Source organism: Sinohyriopsis cumingii, chromosome 12, assembly GCF_028554795.1.
Source record: "Sinohyriopsis cumingii isolate HCF-2022 chromosome 12, ASM2855479v2, whole genome shotgun sequence".
Taxonomy (NCBI): domain Eukaryota; kingdom Metazoa; phylum Mollusca; class Bivalvia; order Unionida; family Unionidae; genus Sinohyriopsis; species Sinohyriopsis cumingii.
In genome coordinates, this window is record NC_142972.1 from 65,552,376 (window position 1) to 65,575,916 (window position 23,541).

Sequence of the window (23,541 nt, forward strand, 5' to 3'; positions counted from 1 at the left end):
TCACTTCAACTATGTAGTTTGTAATGCTTTAAAACGAACACTAGCTCTTTAAACTCTCTAAATCAAGTATATAGATCTAATGTTAGTTTTTTATGTTATTGTTTTAGGCAACGCAACAGAACAATACGTTTAGAACCGCAACATCCACGTTATCTTTGAGTGTCATTGACATAGATGACAATCCACCGATATTTTCACCTAACATCTACAACTGTTATATCACTGAGCACAGTGCAGTGGGACAGGTCATCTGTAGAGTCACAGCTACAGATAAAGATAAGGTATTCATTAGTTCAGTTCAAACATATTTTAGTTACGTTACTGCTACAGGAAGATTGGGCTAGAAGCTATCTCAACTTAGAAGGGCACCCTTTCCCTGCAAAGGCTGTACATTATGTATGGATAGAGGCAAAATAATACTACAATATGATATTATGGAAAACAATAAATATGTTTCTTGTGCGTGTAAGACAGACAGAATGAGAGACTGACATAATTGGAACCTAGCAGATGGAAGTAATTATAGTGACTATCAACTCAAGAGAACTGATGTGTCGTAAAGACTTTAGAAAGGGTAACCATCAGTATGAATGATATACAATATGCATAATATTTTATCCAAAGAAAAATCAATATATTCCTTTGCGTATTTTTTAGAGATTTTCTGGTGCCACCATTGCGATATTGGATAGCTTAGTTATATTTTATTTCTATTTGTTTCCAATGTTTAACTGGTACAGTCAGACTATAAAATGGGTAAAATGGAGACAAAATGCTCGCGTGTAAATCGAGCTATATAATAGTAAAAGTATGATCAAATAGATATATTATATAGTAGTAATGGGAATCTATTTTATTTTTGTTTCCGTTTAAAGCTGAGCAGATATAGTAGTTTATGAGTTAATGATGATGTATTTTTACCGGTAGGATACAAGTCTGGGATGGAGCAGAATATGTTTTAATGTAGGTCAATTAGACATTGCTCTGTGTGAAACACCTATTTAGCAGAAATTAGACCTATTCAACTATATATTATGCTCAGATAGAATTGATAGAGCCTAATAAGCATGCATTGGTTAATGACAAGAACAATACTTGTGGCCCTCCCATCTAGGATTCATGAATTTTGTGTTTGACTGACAATGAAGACAACGACTTCCTAAATATTGTAAAGGGCTATATGGAATAAGAGCCATTTTCTCCCCACCCCCAGCCAAATGTCCTTATATGATGTATACTGTATACACGAGTTGGCTAACATTTATTTTTGACATCAGTTTTGTGTTCCATGTCCGTTGCCATGGCTACATAGTGTCAAAACACTATAAAATAAGATAGGAAATGTAGCCATCTTTTCCATTTACTTCTCAAAGATACTTTTTTACCATGAGCTATTCACTAAGTTTCAAATTTGAAATATGCATTTTTATTATTTTAGAGGTTATACAGCTCTATAAATAGAGTTTAGTTTCTAAAACTATGCCAAAATAGTCCATCGTAGAAAAAAATAGAATATCTAACTTATACGTCAACTGAAAACTGTTTCTAAAATACATTGATAAAAAGGTACGTAATCATAAAATACAAAAACTGTACCTCAATAAAATATTCGTAATATTATTAAATGATGTTTAATAGTATTGAATTATTTAAATGAGCGTTTGATATTATTGAATATGACTGTAAAGGAGGCGTTAACAGGGGCCTGTACGTTCGCCAAATACATGGGTTTGTTACATTCACTGGAAATGATAAATGTTCTTTATGTATTTATGTAATTTTATCCTTATATTTTTATGGCTATACAACACACACGACACGCTGATGTGTTTCTATCTTTAGAAGAAAAATATTTGTGTTCTACAACCCTTGAGGTAGTCTATAGTCAAACTCAAAAATGTGAAATATGTTTTAGAAGTAATGGCATTGGCGAATAGACGAAAGAAACAGACTATAGGTATTGTACTCTTTAGACCTTTCGCGTCCAGTTTTAAACCAGCGGGGGAATACTGCATTACACTGACTGCATACAGTTGTCTGTGAAATGAGAGGATGTACACGTTTATAAAGAACATATACCTATAAATAAATGGAAACACAATCATTTTATTCATTTCGGAAATGCTATATACCAGCGCATAGAGTCTGCGAAGATGGTGATTTACATCGTGCAAAGTTCGTGGATTTCAATGAACTTTTGGGAAAACGTTCGCACCTAAACTTTGGATGAAAAAAGAGTCAAAGTAAGTAGTTTGTTACCTTTTCATTGCTTAAGGAAACTATATATGACTATACACTCCCTCTATCTCTCTCTCTCATCCTCTTCCTCCTCCTATGCACATGTATGCCTATATTCAATTCTTTGTAGTGTCTCAAAACTGGAGCCCTCAATGGGGGCAATGAAGAAATTCAAGAACGTATATAAATATTTTAACGAATAAAATAACGTTAATCGAATATGTGTTCATATATACCATTAGAGAAAAGCAAGTCACATTATTAAATTGACTATCATAATTTGACAAAGGTCTGAAGGCAAATTTTGTGCATAAATATTTTAAGTACTCTATACTATACATGTAGGCCGACATGCTGGTTCGTATTCATACGCAAAAATCAGTCGAATACCTCGCTGTAAGGCTTTCCATATACCTGGAGTTTCAGAGATGTGTTACAATGAAAATATATGCAAGCAAGAGACGACGAAGCATCAGATAAAAGAACTGCACTCACTAAACAGGTACTAGCTAACGGCAGCAGTTAACTTAAACTAATATCAAATCCTGATAATTGTAACGTCCCCACTCATCTACCCACATTATGACCCAGGGATGATACACTCCTACCGTTTATACAGTTTGAGCAACTGTTACTGTAGTTGCCAATTTTGTGTATTTGACCTTGGACCCTCTTAGATTCACTGGAAGGTGATCAGACAGAACGTGCAATGACTGCACAGTCACTGGAGAGAACGAAAGCGTTAAAATAAACTAGTCAGGCCAACATGGACATAAAAAGTCACATTATTAATGAATATGTCTTAATAACATACCTTTCTGTATTCATTTGAATGTGGTATGTACATTGCCATATTAACATTTAAGCATGCTAAGCACATGCCTAGGACACCAGCCCAACAAGGGAAAAAGAAAAACAATTATAAACATTTAGTGTTAATAAAATTGAATGAATTATATATGACCATTTCGATCCGCATGTTCGAGTATTTTGATTTGGAATGGTGGCACCACTGGTATATTCCAGCCATTTTTAGCTTTTGATATTTGTTTGTTTTTCTTAATTTCACATTTAGTAGTGTGGGTTGGGTACTATACTTATTCAGTGAAGAAGGCTCTGGAAGGCCTTAATCTGGCAATTGTTATGTATTATCACTCTCTCTTTCTCAATTTCACACAAATAAGATGTTATAATAATGGAAACATCATGATATGGGTGGCAATTAAGATTATACAACATTATCATTTGTCATATAAACATGAAAGAGACCAGATGACTACTGATAAAAGTAGTGGTCACAGTGTAGAAAGAAAACTTAATCATTTGATTCCCCGTTGTCATATTCACATTCTGGAATAAATGATGCATCCTTAATATGACTAGTTAGTGATGGCTTCTTTGAAAACTCATCATTTCCCTATTTTTTGCAGCCAAGTAACCATTGGAAACTAGATACATGGGTACAACACCCAACAACCCGATCATCAACCTTGCAGATACAATACAATCCTTTGATGGAGTCCAAGGAATATTCCAGCTTGTATTATACCCACAGCGAACGGATATTTACATGTAACGGACCTGGAAGTCCATGCATGCCATAACCTCATAGTGCTCTTTCTCTGATTTTCTGAGCAGTCTATATAAAGAAACAACTCGGCTTATTATGTATTAATTATCATAATATTCTTGTTTTATATCATACATCTTTGTGTCATCCAATATGCCATGTTACATCCCAAAATAATTACATTTCAGATTTGTTTTGGTCTGAATATTCTATGATTGATATGTTTTGTGGTTAGTGCCAACTCCCCCTCCCCATGTTTGTTTACACTAGAAAAAAAATAGATAGATGGACATTTATTTAGCATTATTATTAGTGCTGTTATTATTAGTATTAGTAGTAGTAGTAGTAGTATTAATAGTAGTAGTTTTAATAGTATTATTAGTCATAGTAGTGGTGCTTATATTTAAGCAGGATGTCCTTTGAATAAAAGATTTTAATTTGTAAATATGTTATTATATTTCTGATTTTCTGTTGTTATAATCAGTAAGTGTATAAAGTTATGAGATTAACATCTAATGAAATAAAGAAAATATGCTGTTGCGATAGATATACAGTATTTCAATAAATAGATTGAATAAACATGTTTATTTTTATTTCTGTTAGTTAGGTATCAATAATACCATTATCATTTTCAAGTAACACACCATGAATCAGTTCTGTTACTTTAGTTTCCATCCTGACCTTGGAACATGTTTCCCAATGTTTGGAAATTAAATGTGTAATTTCCATATGCAGCAATTGCTAGAAAAGTATTGATTTAGTAGGCAAGTAAAACTTTATGTCAGTCCAAAACCAGTTTTTCTTGATTTGGAGGAGTGATTAGGAAAATGTGATAAGACATTAACTCTTTAAACATTTACCATAAACAAACATGTAAAACAAGTATACGAATATAACTAAGGAATAATAATCACTTCATAACACTGGTTCCACCACAATCATTTTCTGATTCAAAGTTATTTGGCCACTGTACTCTAGTTTCCTTTCAGATGAATACCTTACCCATAAAAATATTACACTTGAGGAACATAAAAGTAAAATGACTTGCAAATGATTAATTAATTAATCATATAATTAATGGTTTTTAGAGTGCAGGTACTTACGATACTATTTTCAATTAAACAATCATAAATCAATTCAGTTACTTGGCTTCCATTGCGACTATGGACACTGTTCCCACGGTTTTGGAAATGGTTTTTAATCTCAGTAATTTTTAGAAACACAATTGATGTAGTAAGCAAGTTTAAAAATTTCATGTCAGTCTAAAACCGATTTTTCTTCATGTGGACGAGTGCACCGGAAAATGTGATAAATATTCTGTATGAAGAAACTGAATATAAATAAACTTGTATGAAAGTTATACTATCTAATTATGGAAGAATAATCGCTTCACAACACTGGTTCAAATACCAATTTTTCTGATGCGGACATGATTGGCCAACCTTGTATAGTTCCATTTTTGATGAATAACATATTGATAAAAAATGTTACCTTGAACGACATAAAAAAAATGATTTTCAAATTGCGCATTTTTTTGCAGATTTTGAAAACTGAGCAGTTACTTATTTTATTTCAAACCTGCAATTTGACAGCTGTTAATATTATAGATATTATTTCTTAAAAAAGAAAGAAGACAACAATACAGAGAGCTTCGGGGACTTGAACTAGGTACGACAATTTGCTATACAATTTGAGCTATCGATTCTTGCATTGGTCAGTCTGTATATGATGCAGATGACTCATTTCTTCCAAGCAGATTTATATAACCGCAGACGATCCTTTGTTCTTTGCAGTTATTGCAATAGTTTAAAGAATTAATATTGTTACTATATGAAGAAAGATCGAGTTAACAAAATTTAATGAAACAAATGCGCTGTTTGTCACCGTTATTTCCATCAGGAAATTGACGGATTCATTTAAAGGTTACCTGTACGGAATTACGCTGTAATAGTGAGTGAATTAAACGTAGCAAACGGTGTCGTGGTGGAAGTGAGGAAAGAAGACTACTGTGTATGTATAAAAGAAATAATATACATATACCTATCCTATTATTTACAGGATGCTTTTGCAAACATTTGGCAATGTAACAATACAATTCCATTTAATGTTTGCTCCACGTAGTCTTTGTTTACATGTAGCTCCAAATGCCTCGTCAGCGCCTCTTCGTGTTCCCAATGCAATTTAGAAAGAAAGAAGAAAGAGAGAAATTAATGGATAAAATTGTTTTAAAACTATATTAATAGTTATTATTTCCGGAATTTTTTAAATATATTAATGAAAGGAAATACTATAGCGAACTCTAGAAATGCTGGTCTAATTGCTCACGCGTAGCGATACGTAGGCAGCTACCGTGCAACGGGGACAACAACAACAATGATACATAGACAGCAAAATTCAAAACTTTTTAAGTTTTAGTGATTAGCGCAAACGTGCTCACATAAGTTAGTATGAGAACGCAAATATTTCCGTAAGAAATTAATAAAGCAGTGTAATTATCTTGTTTGAGCAAGCCTACGCTTAGATCTTATTTGTAGTTTCAAGTTGCTCAAATGTAGCATTTTCTCTTAAATTTCCCGTACCAGCCCACCTTCAAAGATCCTGTTTAGGCATTAAAAAGAAATTTGTATGCTATTTAATGCAGAATAGGGTGATTTCTACACGAATAATACAATAGTTGTGATATTTACAAAGAAATATTTTCCCCATAAAAACGGGGGCAGAAAATGGCCCTTATTCAATATACTCCTTTAATTTTTCCTTAATTGAATTGGGGAGATTATTCCAAGTTCGCACAGTAGAGTTTAAACATGAACTCCTACACATATTTAAACGAGGGTTCATTTACAAGACTACATATGTTTCAATCACCAACCAGTGAGAGCAATAGTTCAGATAGACACGAGGGAGATGTGCAATAAATAATTTATTGAATATATCAAAGCAAAGCTTGTGAAATTTTCATTTGTCTGCTGATGTAGGCCAGTCGATTTCCTCATAATCACAGTCATCCCATGCAAAGACAATATATTCAAGCTAATATTGAATAGAAATGAAATGTATTTTTTAAAGACCTTTTCTAATGAATTTGTATTTTAAACGCATATATCATTTTTAAGGCACATATAAACAAGTAATCGAAATGTTGTGCCGAACTGCTCTTGGTACTACAAGTAACTCAATGGTTTTTATTATTGTCGACTAAGGGTAAGCGCACATTTTTTATGAAAGGCGGGTTCTAATTTATGGGAAACTAGCACTATTTCCGTTTTGGTACGATTGAAGTCCACCAGGTTGGTATTCATCCTTAAATGTTCATAACGTTTTATTTCCAGCTGGCACGACTCAATAGTCTTAAACTAAGCAACAGAACAGAACGAAACATCAAGTTTGGTAAAATTCAACAAATAACGTTTTTCACATGAATGCAAAGTGAATATATAAAAGGGATTACATTACTCTGAATTAAATTCCAAAATAGTTGTAAGCCTTTTAAAACAAGTTCATAGGTATAAAGTTCCAACTGAATTCCATTGGTACTTCATATAAGTTCCAATATTGAATTTGGGTGTGGGAATTCCAGCTATGTGCACGTCTTCGCCATATCAGGAGGCAGTGATTACAACATGTAAACTATGGTCAATACTACTAACACGATGAATAAGATCCTATCATAAAAAGTACTAATATCGAGAGAACAATCACTAATATGAAAAACCAATAATCATTAGCGCTACCTTACATACGCACGCATGCGCCTATGATCAGGCTGACAAAGATTATTTTCCACGATATTCAATATGTTATCCGCAAAGCATGGTGTTGAACTAAAGTTTTACCATCATGTATTTTTTAATTTCATACACATTTGAAATAAAATCTTTTTCTTGCATCACACAAGCCTGCACCACTTTTACCATATCTTTTGAATTCTTCCTCAGTGCACTCGTCATATATTCTTGTGACCATGCATTTTATTTTCAAGGATGCAAATGGACAGTTCACCTACGAATTAGCGAATGGAAATGCTGTAGATATCGATCCAATATCTGGCTACATCCACGTCAAGGACTCACAGATGTTGGATCGAGAAAAGGAGTCATATTTCTTTTTCAAGGTATTGTTGTAAACTTGTAAATATCAAATTCGCTTCAGGTTCAATTTAGAAAAATTAACATACAAATTAAACATAACTATGTTCAAATGCTTCATTTAATTGATGCATTTTACTAGTGTTTTCTGAAATATCTTGTTGTTTGAATTTGCGCCAACAAAATAAACAGTGATCCATTGAATATTTTCAATCTTGGCTTGATTTTTAAAAAATATATGCTTATTAAAGCAAGGGAAACACTAAATATTTTAAAGTAAAGCAAATAATGCCTCTTACAGCTGAATTTGAACTTTGATTTAATATATGCCAAGATAAACATCACGTTATAAGTTATTATGTCATATTTACTACATGTCATATGACGAAGCCTCCAGAATTTTACTTTAGATTACAACATAGGTAGAGATATCAGAACAAACTTTGTGATATCTGTTATGACATCCGATGTTTCACATTTGTCTTATTCGTTGATACAGTCCATGTCAATTATCATATCTGACCAGTCCTCTGAATAAAATGTCATAAATTAGTATTTATTTTATCAAGGTTATATAATCTAAGGAAGCTGGATGCCGAAGATTTAGCAATGTGTTCTCTGGTATCTCTTCGAATCTAATCTGTATTGTGTAATGCAGGGGCAACCTGTGATTCCTTCCATTCATCGAATCTTTTCCTCTACAAATTACGATGGGATAGAATTTAATGCATTCTCTCGTTGTTTTTGCATTCATTTATTTAGATTAAAATATTTAGCAACTTTTTATGATTTAAAGACAAATATAGGGCACATTTAATAACAAAGCAATATAAATTTTGTACTGACTAAAACAACAAATATTTACAAACACACTTTACAACGATTATATGATTTTCGTATGAAAGATAAAGGAATATTTTCAATACTGTTCTCATGTAATCAATATATTATATTCATTTTACTATGCAGAGGTAACAACTATTCTTGTGTCTATTATTACAGGTTCTAGCGAAAAGTTCAGATGGGACTAAGACGGATACAGCTAATGTTACTATCAACTTGATTGACATAAACGATAACAATCCGGTATTCAACCAGTCATCATTTAATTTCAGCGTGCAAAATATAAGTATTGGAGATTATGTTGGAAAGGTAATCATAGTAGACGATTATATTCCAATTATATCAAAACATTTTTACATACACCCACAAGGATAGCTGAAGAGTTTTACAAAGTAACGCCTTTCCTATGACTCTGGACGCATTATGTTACAATTTAAGCCAATTTATAAATGATGTGATTTCAAGTTCTGTTTGATTTTATTGATGATTATTAGGGGTATTGTCTCATGGAGCTCTTCACTCCATTGTCACGCCTCAAGACGCAAAATGTAAAAATGCACATCTCGTTTTATTTATTACATATTTTGATCGGCATAGGAAAACATGCAATACTTATATATGTGCTTTATCTATAATCATACTAAGAAAATCAACAATGATAGCAATAAATAACAATGAACTAACTTTCCTGCATAAAAATTACATATATATTTACATATATATAAGGGGTCCCGGGTGGCAGAGGGGCCTAAAGCAATCGCCTATACAGATCAATACTATCTCATTCTGTCCCCGTTGACTCGAGTCTTGGGCTCTGCCATTGTGAATATATGGCAAAGCCTGCCAGAAACTTCCCTTGGGACGGAAGTGCATACCAGGTTTTTCCTGGGCTCTTCCTCCACCAGTTTTACAGGCTGCATTGTATAGTCTATTATGCACTGAAAAATGACTTTAAAAACAAAAGCACAAAACAACAAATATATATATATATATATATATATATATATATATATATATATATATATATATATATATATATATATATATATATATATATATATGTGTGTGTGTGTGTGTGTGTGTGTGTGTGTGTGAAAACTTACTAAATTACGATAAGAAATACAGAAGAACCAGTAAAGAGGACAGGAGAAAGTTAAATAATAATTTCCAACATTAGGTTATTTCAGCATTGCTTACATATGCCATTAAAATTATGTTTAATTATGTACACTCTCATAATTCATTTTAACAAATGTCCTACATGTACTGGTTTTCCGCGAAATATTGTGTTGATATTCTATGCCCCGATAATGCTTATAAATCTACGTTTTATGCTTTATGTCAAAATATCATCAAATAAGAGAACTATATTTGACCTAAATCTAATTGCAATTTCATTTATATAAAACGTCGTTGATCGTTTACTGTATAGTCGGGAAATATATACATGGGTATTATCAATGAGTTGAAATCAGGCAACGGGGATGAAGCGTGATAAATGCTAGAACAAGGTACTTTGTTGTCAGACTATATATTGCAGTCGTGAGTTATGATTCTGCTGGAAATATATCACGTTGTAAAACGAGATGTTTTACTACCAAATGACTGTGGGACTTTAGAATTGTTTTAAACAATTATATAACTTTCTTCTGTCTTCAGATAAGCGCTTTTGACTTGGATTCCGGCGATGACCAAAAATTGAACTATACTCAGGGCACGTGTTTATCAAATATTGGAGTTTGTAGTGGCGACAACATGAAATGTCATTTTCCATTCTAATTGATCACGGATCCGGAAATATAACCCTGAATGGATGTACTGCAGGGTGTATATACTCCACACTTGTTTCAGTGTGTGATTCATCGCATTATTTTTTGAGGTATGAGTGTTTTGAACATTCAATGAACAAGAAAATGTATCATTATAAATCAGTATATTCATTTATTGAATGATACATTACTTACTGGTGTTTCTAATTTGCATAAAAGTTTAGGCATCTATTATCTGGACATTCTTTTTGGAATATTCGAAATTTAAAATGTTATGATCTGTTTATTATAACCGCTCAAAATTGACAACCGAAAGTACAAGACTAATTTCTAACTATAGTCTAAATATATCTCCTCATATGTTTGTACCATCCTACCGATTTCAATAACGGGAATCTTTAATGTGATAAAAAGTGCACAGCACTTTGTCAATTAATTCACCGCTCCGGTGGCCTAGTAGTTTGAGCGTCCGGATCGGATGCGGAAGGTCGTGGGTTCGATCGCCGGCCGTGTCATATCAAAGACTTACAAAAATGGCAATAAAAGCATCCTCGCTTGGCGCAAATCATTACGAGGTTAGTGTTAGGACTGGTTGGAATTGGTTTTAGGATAAATGTGACTGAGTAGGACATCACGCTACATGTATGCAACATGATGCCCCAATGCTAGACATCACTAAAAACTGCCACACTGCAGACATCGTAGCAATAGGACTGAAAAATTGTTAAAGCTACGTTAAAAATCAAAATCAAAATCACACACACACTCAATGAATTCAATGACTTATAATTTCTAAACTGACTGTGACCAGAGTGGCCCTAACAAATGCATCCTATATGCCTTTCATGCTTAACGGACTACCTATGTTAACACGGCGCCATATTGCGTACACAATGGGCAAGTCTACCTCAGAAAACACTGTGACCTAGTGCATTCAGTATTCCGTAAATTACCATAATGTTGAGAATTTAGCATTATATCTCTCTGCACTCTTGAACATATAAATTACATCGCTTGTTCAATCCACGTGAAAGGCAAATTTTAGTTGTCATTATTTTTCTTTGTTTGATTCAACACTGTAAATATCTGGAGCAGAAGAGACGTTATTTTCCTTGTTTGTAAATATATATGTGGTCGTACGTACACCCCTTCGCGGAAAATGGGTTTTTCAAGGAATTGGAAATGACAGGCTAGAAGGATTTAATTTTGCACTAAAATCTTCCTTTTGGATTGAAAGGTGCAGACGAAATCCGTGTTCGTCTCCCCTCCCCCGCAAGTTCATAATCAGGTTTGAAATTATAAATCAATAAATGAACTAAATTATGTGCATCTTTTACCTCATTTGCGCTTTTCAAATTTTAAATCGGTAGTGGGTACAAACGAACTGGGAAGTATATTCACACAAAAGTCTGAGCACTTTCGGCTCCAAATAACAAATTTTCAAAGACAATTACAAAACAGAGATACGGAAAACAAAAGGTACAAGAACAATCATTCAGGTTAAAACCTTGATTTGTCTATTTTCATAGGAATAAAAGCATTGAATCTTTTTTCTTTCAACTAGTATATTTTAAGTTAATGCTAATGCTGAGAAATATTGTATGCCGACCTAGAAGTAGATGAGCCATATTGCCGTCTATTATTTTATGTAAATTTATGTAACCGTAAATTATTTACCGCATATTCTATTATTATGTTAGTAATTATAGTTATTGGGTGACTAATAAGCAAATTGAGAGAATTTCTTTTTTATAAATGTGCCGGCTGCAAAAAGCATGATTTTATCTGCGCGTGATGGTCTTTTTCTAGTCCATTTGGTTTAAATCGCTTGGTGACAATATTCTAAGGCGTCGTATTCAGTAAGATTCCCTTTCTTTCCTGGTTTCGGAATTCCACTTGGGGTTGTGAGCAATTAAAATAAGTGTTATATCAGTGAAATCTTTTCAAGAGAGGAGAAGTGTTCTGCGATTAGACTTCTGTACAGCTTCTTTGTCATCCAATCAGATCGGTGAGGGTTGATCCTTTTGTGCAGCTTTTCAGTTTACCCAACATTCTGAAGGATACCGATATTACATGTGATGAGATAAAATTACACGGCCAGATTTGCTAGGTTGGTCTTGGCTAGTGATTGGTGTTATCTTCGCCCTGACTAGGATTTATTTAAGGTGTTATAGTCTCCGGTAGGCGACTACAGGTTTGTTCGGGAGGATTTGAAAATTTGATTAACCAAGGCTACGACAAAAACTGAAAGCGGACGCAGTCCAATGGGCTAAACAACCGAACCGCAATGACCTACTCATATATGGAAAGAAAATGCTGTTCGGATACCATGTATCCTGACCTGCCATACAGACAACCCCAAAGTAGGTAAAATCATCAGGAAAAACTGGCCCATCTAAAGTGAATCCTTCCGAATAACCTTCTATATTTGTTACAAGTGATAGGATATTTAGGATTATATGGAATTTAATTCACGATACTTAAAGCGTCTTTTGAGTTTTCGTTTCATATTTTAATGAAGTAAATTTCTTGTTTTTAATTAAACTGTTGGTTCCACTTTGTTATGTTGTATATTTCAAGACCTATGGTCATAAAACGTTTTACTCGCCATTAAAATTGACATTGATTGTATTTCGGAATTGTCACTGTCCATTGTAAAGTTCCAAACATTTGAGAGAATTTGTTTGAAACAAGCATTCACAATCACATTTATGGTCGCAAACTTTGTTTAGAGCTTCCTTAACAAACATAAATATAATGAATAAAGAACACCTTTATTCAGTGTTTGGTTTCAATTGCTGTTGGTGAAATTATAGAGGAATTGTTGGGCTTTAGTCCTTTTGAACTAAATTATGGACATACTATTCAAGGACTATTGAAAAATTTTAAAGAGAAACTTTTGTCAAATAAAGATTCAACGAAAAGTCTTCCGGACTAAATTAAGATATATATGATATATATATATATATATATATATATATATATATATATATATATATATATATATATATGTGTGTGTGTGTGTGTGTGTGTGTGTGTGTGTGTGTGTGTGTTGTATTCCGGACTCCATTTGTTCGGAAATCTCGCCATCTACATGCCCTTTACCGAAAACAGAGTTCATATATATGATAGTTTGCTCCGTTACTCCATTAAGTCCTCATTACGCATCTATAAATCAAAATCGGAAACCTAAGCAAACAATTACTATAAATCGTGGCTCGATATTCCGAAACAATCGTCCAAAAATAAAAAAATTGCAAGAATCATACTTGCAATACTGTCAGTCGGATAACATAGATTCACCTACAGAAATATGGAGGGGTGACAATTTATCAGTCTCTGATTGGTCAAATTCTAGTGGTATGTTAACGTTCTATATTGATCATGTGATCAACTGCAAGCAGCGTGACCTTGATGTAACGAACGATTGAATAAAACATTTATGTGTTTGTTACTCTCCGACAGGGGTGTCAATAATTAAATAAACATACTGACATCGATTCGTCGACACTTTTGACATTGCATACGGTTAATAAATCAAATGACATTAAGTCTCTTGGCTGCTTACAAATTATATGTAATAATCACAGTTTGTTGATGCTGCATAAACAAAAGTGATTGTTTTAAACTCTGGATAGCGTATGACTACATTTCAGAATCAAACATGAACTATCCGTTTGTATTCGTTGTACATTTTACATTATTGTAGCGACAACATCAAGCAAACGTTGACGAATGGATATACTGGCTAGGATAAAAAAAGATTTACCAGTACATCGAACATAACCCGAAAACGTCTTTTCGAGATATCCGCCAGCTACTTGTAGTTGATTCACGTTAGACATTGGCAAGTCATCATCATCATCATCTTTATTTCATTCCAAGGAAGATTACATGATATAAGAATAAATCATCTGAATACAATCAATAAATATTTATTAAAAAAAAATTATTATATATTAGAATACAAATTCTTACACAATATCAGTCAACAAAGTGCTCGTCAACTGCATAAGTTGCAGGTTTCAGTACCTTATTTACAGAAGATAGCTATACACTATAACAAAGTATGCTGCATACAGGACGAATAGCAGAGTTTTCTTTGTCGAATACTTCTTATGGTAACCTTTTACCTAAAATATGTTGTAGTTGCAGATCATCTTCTGCATTGAATAACGTAATATGCAGGCTCAGGGGAAACTTATCAGTATGGAAATCCCAGAAAGAATTTCTAAAGTTCGACATATAAGGACAACTAACACAACAATGAAGTATCAAGTCTGTATAAACATTCCCACATCTAATACACATATCAAGCTGTGTTTGTGGAACAGCAGTCCATAGTTTAGCTACATATGTAAATACCTTAGTGTGTTGTCTGGTTTTCGCCGACTGCCACACTGAGGCAGGACGTAAGTATTCGTGTATTGAAGAGAATCTATCAAAATCTGCTTGATTAGACATACGAACTCTCCAGAGGCTATTTTCAAGACCAACACTTTTTGACCTTACAATTTCTTTCCAATTATGTCTATCTGGAATTTCAGAATGATGTAAATAATCAGTTAGATACCCGAGCAAGTCAAACTTCTTTGAGGCATAATATAAATTTGAAATTAACCCGCAGCTTCACATGCATCCGTTCAAAATGAAGTGAAATAACGCAACGTTAAACACACGTTTAATATGCACATTGTTAGGCATCAAACACAATCTGTGTAAAAACATCAATTTATAAAAAAATTTAGATTATAAAAAGAAGGATATATGGTTGCCCTTACCTGCCGAAGCGCTAATTGTTTAAACTTATATGTCTTGTGGTGTATGTACAAGTGCATATAAAGAAGAGAAATAAACACACGACAATTGATTTGCATGTAGTTTTGTGCAAACATTTTTGTCTTCAGAGTTTTATTGCAAAGCACTGAGAGTGACATCAGTGTTTTATGAATATTTAATGTACTGCTAAACTTTCGATGCATAAAACCTGTTTTAGGATAGTGCTAGCATCGATTTAGCTGACATTGTTTTATAACGGTATCACTTAACGACACTAGTATGAATTTAAATTGCTACAATGATTATAACTCCCGTTTCTTACATAATGCCCACATATTAGACATACAATCATCATATTGATGTTTCTTATTATGATTTATATTATTGTCATTATTATTATTATTTTTATTATTATTAATATTATTAGTATTATTATTATTTAGACGGTGCTCCACAACTTTATTAGTTATACGAGTGGAGGACAGTTCGACCATTCCGATATTGAACAGGGTAAGTTCAGTTCAAGAGAATGCTGCTAATAATTGACAGGTTGTTCAGTTTCCGGTAAGTATCCCGTTGTAAGACAGATTCCCGGAAATTACACAACTCAAATCCTCATCCGTTGACACTTTGTGACTCGTATATACTTTGACACTTCAAAATTATTTCATTGTACGGTCTCGCAACCAAATCGATACACTTGTTCATTGATTGTATGTTATATTCTCAAGTGTTATTTCTCGTTTGACAAGATATTCATCTTTTCTATAGACCGATTTTTCGCTTGGAAAGCTGACGCTAAATAAAGCAATTAAATTGATACATGTGTTCACTGCAGTTACGTTAAGGTAACAATTGTGAAGCCTGCTTTCTAAATATTTTTCACTATCACTGATGTTTCTTGAATGAATTAATATTCATTGAGGAAAGTTAGTTTGCATAAAAGTATCATAAAATAATTTCGGAGGTTGTCCCAAAAACAGGGATACGTTTTACTACATACGCTATACCATTTCCGCATCGGTTTTTACATACAATACCGTTGTTCGATGCTTATGTTATTGTATGGGGTTTGATTATTTTGGCAGTTTTGGGCTCTGTTGTTTAACTTTGAATCACACCCTTACCACGTTATTGGCTATATAATATCAAGGAAATGTGAGCCATATGCCTAAATAAAGGACATTCCGATGCAACCTACATTGGTTGTTATGGGCCGTCATTGAATTCACGACCCATCTGATATGAGGTGGATGCTCTATTAATTGAGATATTCCAGCTCTCGATGCAATTGTCTGCAAGTGATCGTAAGGGTAGGGATGATTAGTATACAGTGTTTGTTGGTTGGTAACATTTAACTTCAGGAAACAAATGAAAGATAAAGTATCAAGAACGGTTTCCGCAAAAGCACACCTTAGTGCTCTATAAATGTGATTTAACAGATCTTTAACCTCGGCTTATTTTGTGGAATTTAGAAACTTAAGGAATTTATGCATACTCTGTGTTTTCCAAAAAGAGGAGTTTATATACTTCTTTCTTAGCAGCAAACAGCATTGACACTCTAATACAAAACGATATCCATCTTCCAACACGTTGCAACAAGTTCAAGGTCAGCAGTGTCATGACTTTTTTTTTTTTTGAACAGGTGTACAATCTAGATAGAATTCGTTTCTATACGAAGTGAGTTGCTAATATATACCCTTCCTTCAAAGGGAGTGTATAAAATTATGTGGCAGTTAAACAATAATAACAATGTTCATTAACGGTATTTGCAATTAGAGATTTATTTCCCCTTATATACCAGTATACGGACTATGATTTCAAAGTTGTCATGCGTTATTATGATTCGTGGATAAACTGCGTCAGATTATAAGAGAGGTTCTTGAAACTGCAGCACGATTCAGAATCAAAATTCCTCCGCGTATCAAGGTGATGGAAATAGTACGCCCTCAAAATCTTCATTTAATTAAAGGTCTCTCTAATATTTGTTACTGAGCAATAAGAATCCAAGACTGAGGCTTCATTAACAATTTTTCGCGTATTGATCTCCAAATAATAGTTTCGCATTTTTGCTGTCAAATTGTTCCATAGCGTATTAATCTCTAGTGTAGGTCAAAATGTCCAACATGAACGAGTTCCTTATGTTTTGTTAACAACTCAACAACAGCCCATTTCCATATTTATCGTGATGCAGTTGTAAATTTATCATAACCATTATTTTGGTAACCCTGCTCGAGCAATCACATTGGTCAATTTTGCCTCGCTTTCTAATGTTTCAACAACTGCTTCACCCTCCTAACAACTGCTAAGATTGTAGTTGATACGCATGAATAGCATTTGATGCCTTATAAACAAGATCTTGTCAGTTATATCCAGCATGGACACAATTTATTAGTGCTTCTCCGAGCTTTTGCTGGTTGTTAATATCAGGTCTTAAATCCAGCGGTGCTCCAGGCCAACATTGATTGTATCCAGGGATGCGTCTGTCGCCAGGATATGTCTCCTATAGTTTTACAAACTCAGTGGCGACATTAACTATGTGGACGTCTTTGTTCGACACCGAACATAATTTCTAACGATTGCGGCCCTACCATTATTTGTTTAAACTCAAGTGAGATTTGCATTACTAGTTTTTACGCGGCATGACACACAGTATGAATACATGAGTATGCTGTACATCATGTTATATTCAACTTGGCATCACAGAAGAAAAAGATTTGCCTTTACCGTCATTGATTATTCTACACATGCAAACCTCTAGCCAATCCAAGCATGTGGGCAAGTTTCCAATAAAAAATATATGGTTGATTATTGGTTTAGCTGGATCAGACAAAGCCCACAAATGTGGATGAATCCGATTTTGAAAAGGTTAACATGGGATCGGTTGTACTAACTGTGGCATCGATGGACGATGAACCAAGTCGTGACAAAGTTGCAAATTGTCAATCACTGATTTCTTTTCTACTGTTGATGTAGCTCCTACAATTGACGACTTTTGATTAGGGTAAGAATACTCTTGTTGTGTAAGACACTCTGACTCTTGAAAACAAAAGAACGGACGGGATTTATGGCATACAGTGATACGCACACTTGCTTTAAGTAATCCCAGACAAATGTAACATATAAATGATATTTCGTTGCATCAACGTGTATGGCCTTGCAAACCTTCAGTGGACCTGTCATGCTGCTGCCTATTAATGGGATGGGACTCCATATATGTTCGCGATGGTCACCATACAGATTCATCACTATTCAATTAACTATTGGATTTGTCTCCAAAAGGAAATTTAGAGCTGCTTTGGACACAGCCATGTGATAAAGCAGTATAACAACAATAATAAATATATACCATAACGAAATTTATCAGCGATGTCATGGCAAAACCTCACATGATCAACTGGCACTTCTTCACCCGTACATGGATGCACGCAAACGTGTTAAAGCTATGTTACCGACTCGATAATCTGTATAGGAATACCCCACTGCAGGCTTGTAGCAAACGTCGTAACCGCTGATCAAGAAAACTCGTAAAGAAAATTATAGCCACGACTGCAGAAACCGCTTGAAGTGTTAAGGAAATGACGAAGTTCACGAGTTGTTGTACATGAGCTCAACCTCCAGTATCGTGAGCAGTAGTTTCCGTTGGTGTTGATATCTTCGTAGGTTAATGACCCTTAGGATGACGGATATCTTGAAATTGTTCCAGGTTGGCCACGTCTTTGACGGTCGCACCTATTTCGTGATCCACCGTTCCCACACCTTCATGTTACTGATGCGAATGTTGCTCTCTGATGAAAATAGTATAGCATTCCGCTACCCACGACTCAGTTTAAATTAATATCGGGGGTTGGGGGTAGGTTGATTAGTAGAGTGAGAATCTTGAATGGTCATACACATCGGTGGCCATTACGTATGCTTTACAGTATTTGGTCCATGTTACTAATGCGAGTGCTGCTCGCTGACGTGGGTAGTATAGCATTCCGCTGCCCACGACGCAGTTTAACTTGATATCTTGTGTGGGTAGGCAGATTAGCAGGATGAGAATCCTGCACTGCAATACACCCCTGTGATCACTACGTATTAAGCCCCATATATGCCGATAATAATCATTGGGCTTGTTTCACCTGTAACTATATTTGGGGTCACTCCCCTACGCGTTTCTACCTTCGCCGGATTTAACTCGTCAGTCACGATCCACTGATTGATGGTCGGGCGTTGGGTAATGAATTGAATGCGGATGAAGTATTATTTGCGTGCAGGGAAGGCTTGCTCATGTCCAAATTCATATGCCCATCGCGCACAATTAAACCTTCTGAGAGAATATTACTCCAAACACATTTTGGTCCTCGGTGCAAAACGTGCTGTATACATGCATTGCATCAGCAACTACAAAAAAAAACTTATCCTAGCAATAATTGCGGTGCCAGTCCCTGACTGAATTTCTGGAAATATAAACTGGATCGAGCTCATATACTCACATGTCACGGAAATACTTCAAAACACATCCGCGAGCAACAGTACATCGGTGCACAAACGCAGATCATGATAGTTACTAATGTTTTTGCAATTAAACGCAGACCAGATTTTATTTTCATGTTCATAACACATATTTGGAAGAAAGAAAAACTAGCCATACAAGTATCAAAACAATGATTATATCAGTGATAAATAAGATTCAATATCCTTCTCCCATTCGTTTATGTACTAATACAGATAAAATAAATGGTTTTCATTGATTCCACCTGAGCAAAAGTCATGATCAACGAGCAGCTTCTGATGCTAAATACATGCATGCAACATCTGCATGGACATGTTTTAATCTAGTGCTTGTTATTTATCAATGTGTAATGGCATAGCGACTATGAACCAGTCATGCTGCTTAGCAAGGATAGATAAATCTGATAAAGGCTTTTATATACATAGAGTATTCCTAATGCATGAAGCAAGCTAGTACATATTGATATGTTGTTGCTAGGCGACATAATTTTTTGCGACTTTAAATCCGTAAGTTCTTCGATGAAACGGCATAATTAAATATCCTACTTAATCCTGACCTACCTGAGCGCTGTAAGAATGATATGATCCGAGAAATCGTATTTAATAAAAGTTGTCTAGCATCTTTGCCTGGTTTGTAAATGTGTTGGATGATTGCCACCTACTTTTTTCAAAATCACGAATGCGCTGGGGAAACTTAAAGTTGGGTGCTTGAAACCTCTGTACTTTTGTGGTAATGGTATGTGCGATACTGCAACGTTTACATCAGCCAAATCTACAATACGACTAAGACTAGATTCATTCTCGACCAAGCGTGCACATTCATCTTTTTGTGCTCATGGACGAATCTGGATATTCGATTATGTTGCAAGTCTAAGAATCTCTCACGTTCTAACGTGTTCCAACTGTAATACATAAAAACACAAGTATTTTCGCTGTTTCTGCACCACTCCGTATTTGTATATTACGCTCACGTACAGATTGTCTCAGTTTTTGTACCGTCGATGTTTTATTTGCAAACGGTTGTGCATTATCAAGGACAAATAACTGATCCGGTGCAACTATGGGTCCTGATAAAGCAAGTATGTCACATTTTCTCACACGGTTTGGTATTCGCAATCGATGCTATTGCGCGATTTGCGTTCGTCCAGTCACAGTTACCATACCTATAGCTGAGGAAAAACATTCACTGGCTGCAAATTATCTCAATAAATTGGCTTCCACTTTTACTCTACCAGGATCAAAAACAGCAATTGCTTTAATCATGATTAGTATTTCCTTTACTTTTGTTCCTCGTTTGCTACGGGTGTTTTTACAATACGGCAAATCTTCGCACCCACGGACGATAAAACTCGGGAGCAGATCCACAAGACCGACAAAACCTATTATCAGATTTAAGACATGGTTGAGCCACTAGAATATTACATAACACCAGCAAATATAAGTTATAATATTCTTAATGTATTTTCTGCTGCATTGTTCACCTTTTCCAAGTCATACACCATGGTCTCGATTACGTCCAAATCCCATTTAATTTGTTATATGTACACAGCGTTATACAATTGCATCTGTTTCCACTCGCTGCAGTTCATTTCCCAGTCGTCGCCACCTGCCGACTAATGAGTCGTATGGTAGATGGACACTACGTGTAATATTCATATTGTACCTTATAGTGTTACACATTTTAATTGTTCGCTTAATAATAATTCCAAATTGTAATTCAGGCTTTTGCAGATAAATAAGTTTACTCTTATATGGAATGCGGAGGTCATGTTAGAACTGGTCGGTGGTGTCATAATACTATGATTGGGTCGAAACGGATGCCACATTTAGTTGCATAAAACATCCTTTCATGATTGGAAATGAGTACTGTTTGGTAAACGCTGCAGCTAACTGCGACAAAAGTGACCAAGCTGTGATAAGAATGTTGCAGATAAAGGCATGATTTCAAACCATTTTATTTATGAGAAAGATAAACGTTGCGAAACAAAACAAGTCCAAATATATTACACTGAAGTGTGTCAGCGTTTTAATTAGTTATACTGTGTGAAGAGTATATAACGTATAGCCATTTTATATTCAGAATAGTTCTAGCTTTTAACTGAACATCTCAATGAATCAATGTCAAGGGACATATTATGTTATATGTACAAAAAAATGCAACATAATATCAAAATGCTTCACTGAACATTTTCTTTCCGGCAACTATTAAAACGTTAATTGATACTTTAAAAAAATACTTAATATCTTCTTGCCACTAAATCACTTTTTCATAGTACCGTAATTCCCATTCGTGGCTTTCGAAGTACAAGTAAATGTAAAAGCGAATTATGTGTTTTTCTAACTATATCTTGATATTTGGTTCATGAAATAACAAACGTACATGAACATCAGAACCAGAAATTATTTCAAGCTCTTGCTCGAATGGCGGAAATTGCTCAACCAGTTTCATAACACAGTATTAAAATGTGCTCAAATTATATCAAAATCTAGACACACTATGATTCAATAATAAATTCAATCACATGAAATCTAACCTTTGGACTCGTGCTGTTTTACAAAATATGCATACTCCATATTGATAACGAAATATAGATGCGATCATGTCTAATGAATATTGAAAGCAATCACTATCTACTAAAGATATAAATACTAAGGGTTAAATCTGACTGGCACAAAATCGGCCACGTGCAAATTTAATTTTATCAGCAAATACAAACACTTTTCTAACACACAAACATGGACGAACAAAAGACGACCAAGGTATTATAACAAGATAGATATGATTAATAAAGGCCCAATACCTGATAACATAGTGCATAAGTTACGATCAGCCAATGTATCTCTTAAACAAGGCAAATCACATTGTGAATGCCACTGGGAATCATGTACATTGTGTATGCATAGTAGGTTAAATTCGCAAGTGTAGAAAACTCATCATCGACGTCTGCACTGGTGAGCTGTATGTATACAAGTATAAACACATTATTTCGACATTGTATTCGCTCTTTATATTTGATATGTGTATCGCTGAATTTCTGTTTAATGTATTACATGAAAGACAGTCCTATATAATGAGTCAGGCTGTATACGGCATACATTGATCAGTGAAATTGTACCAAATTCAAGATTTTGTCATAGCAAAATTACAGTAAAGAGGTTAACCCTGATTTTGCACGATAACACATGCATATTTCAAAGCAGCAAGCAAAAGGTCATTCAGTGACATTGACGAATCTTCACACACATAATGCGGGTCAATCTTTTCTCAATTAAAACAGAATGTGTATTATTATTGTAAGATGATTGCAACTATTATATTCGCTGGCGCTGTGTTCATTCAATATTCACAAACTTACTATGTATACATCCGAATGTGAAATTATCACTATTAGACAACTTACTTGTAAATGTTTTAGAGAACAACATTGGTTATGCATTAAAAGCTGTGCTAATGATTTATTCAGCACAAGATAATGTTAGTGCTGGTGGTTTGTCACACTAGACATTAGTTGCCTCTCACGTAGCCATTGATTATTGTTTTCTACAAATGTAAATGTACGAAACCGTGACACTTTGTTTCGTTGGTAAGAATGCTTACTTGGTAAGGTATTGTTATTTGCAGGCAAACGAAAATACGAGCACATCACTCCACTGCACCCCAGTCTACCCTAACTCGACAAGCACTCCAACGTCTAAAGCAACAGGTAAAACAAACCCAGTAATCACATTGTATCAGCATAGCTGTCGCAGTGTGTGC

The 23,541-nt window shown here is 34.5% G+C and overlaps 1 protein-coding gene across 1 annotated transcript; it reads left to right on the forward strand.

Moving 5' to 3' along the window:
- Window positions 1–9: 9 nt before the first annotated feature.
- LOC149786607 (cadherin-5-like) lies at window positions 10–23,511 on the forward strand. Its single transcript, XM_089977112.1, has 6 exons — window positions 10–281; window positions 7,791–7,922; window positions 8,899–9,048; window positions 10,399–10,618; window positions 15,731–15,797; window positions 23,407–23,511. The coding sequence occupies exons 2-4, from the start codon at window positions 7,884–7,886 to the stop codon at window positions 10,516–10,518; spliced, it is 309 nt and encodes a 102-aa protein (XP_089833238.1). The 5' UTR covers window positions 10–281; window positions 7,791–7,883; the 3' UTR covers window positions 10,519–10,618; window positions 15,731–15,797; window positions 23,407–23,511.
- Window positions 23,512–23,541: the final 30 nt, after the last annotated feature.

Excerpts from the sequence above, each read along its gene's own strand:
- LOC149786607 (XM_089977112.1), top strand. The coding sequence starts at position 7,884 with ATGTTGGATCGAGAAAAGGAGTCATATTTCTTTTTCAAG. Across the intron at positions 7,923-8,898 it reads AGTCATATTTCTTTTTCAAG|GTTCTAGCGAAAAGTTCAGA; the intron begins GTATTGTTGTAA and ends CTATTATTACAG. Across the intron at positions 9,049-10,398 it reads TTGGAGATTATGTTGGAAAG|ATAAGCGCTTTTGACTTGGA; the intron begins GTAATCATAGTA and ends TTCTGTCTTCAG.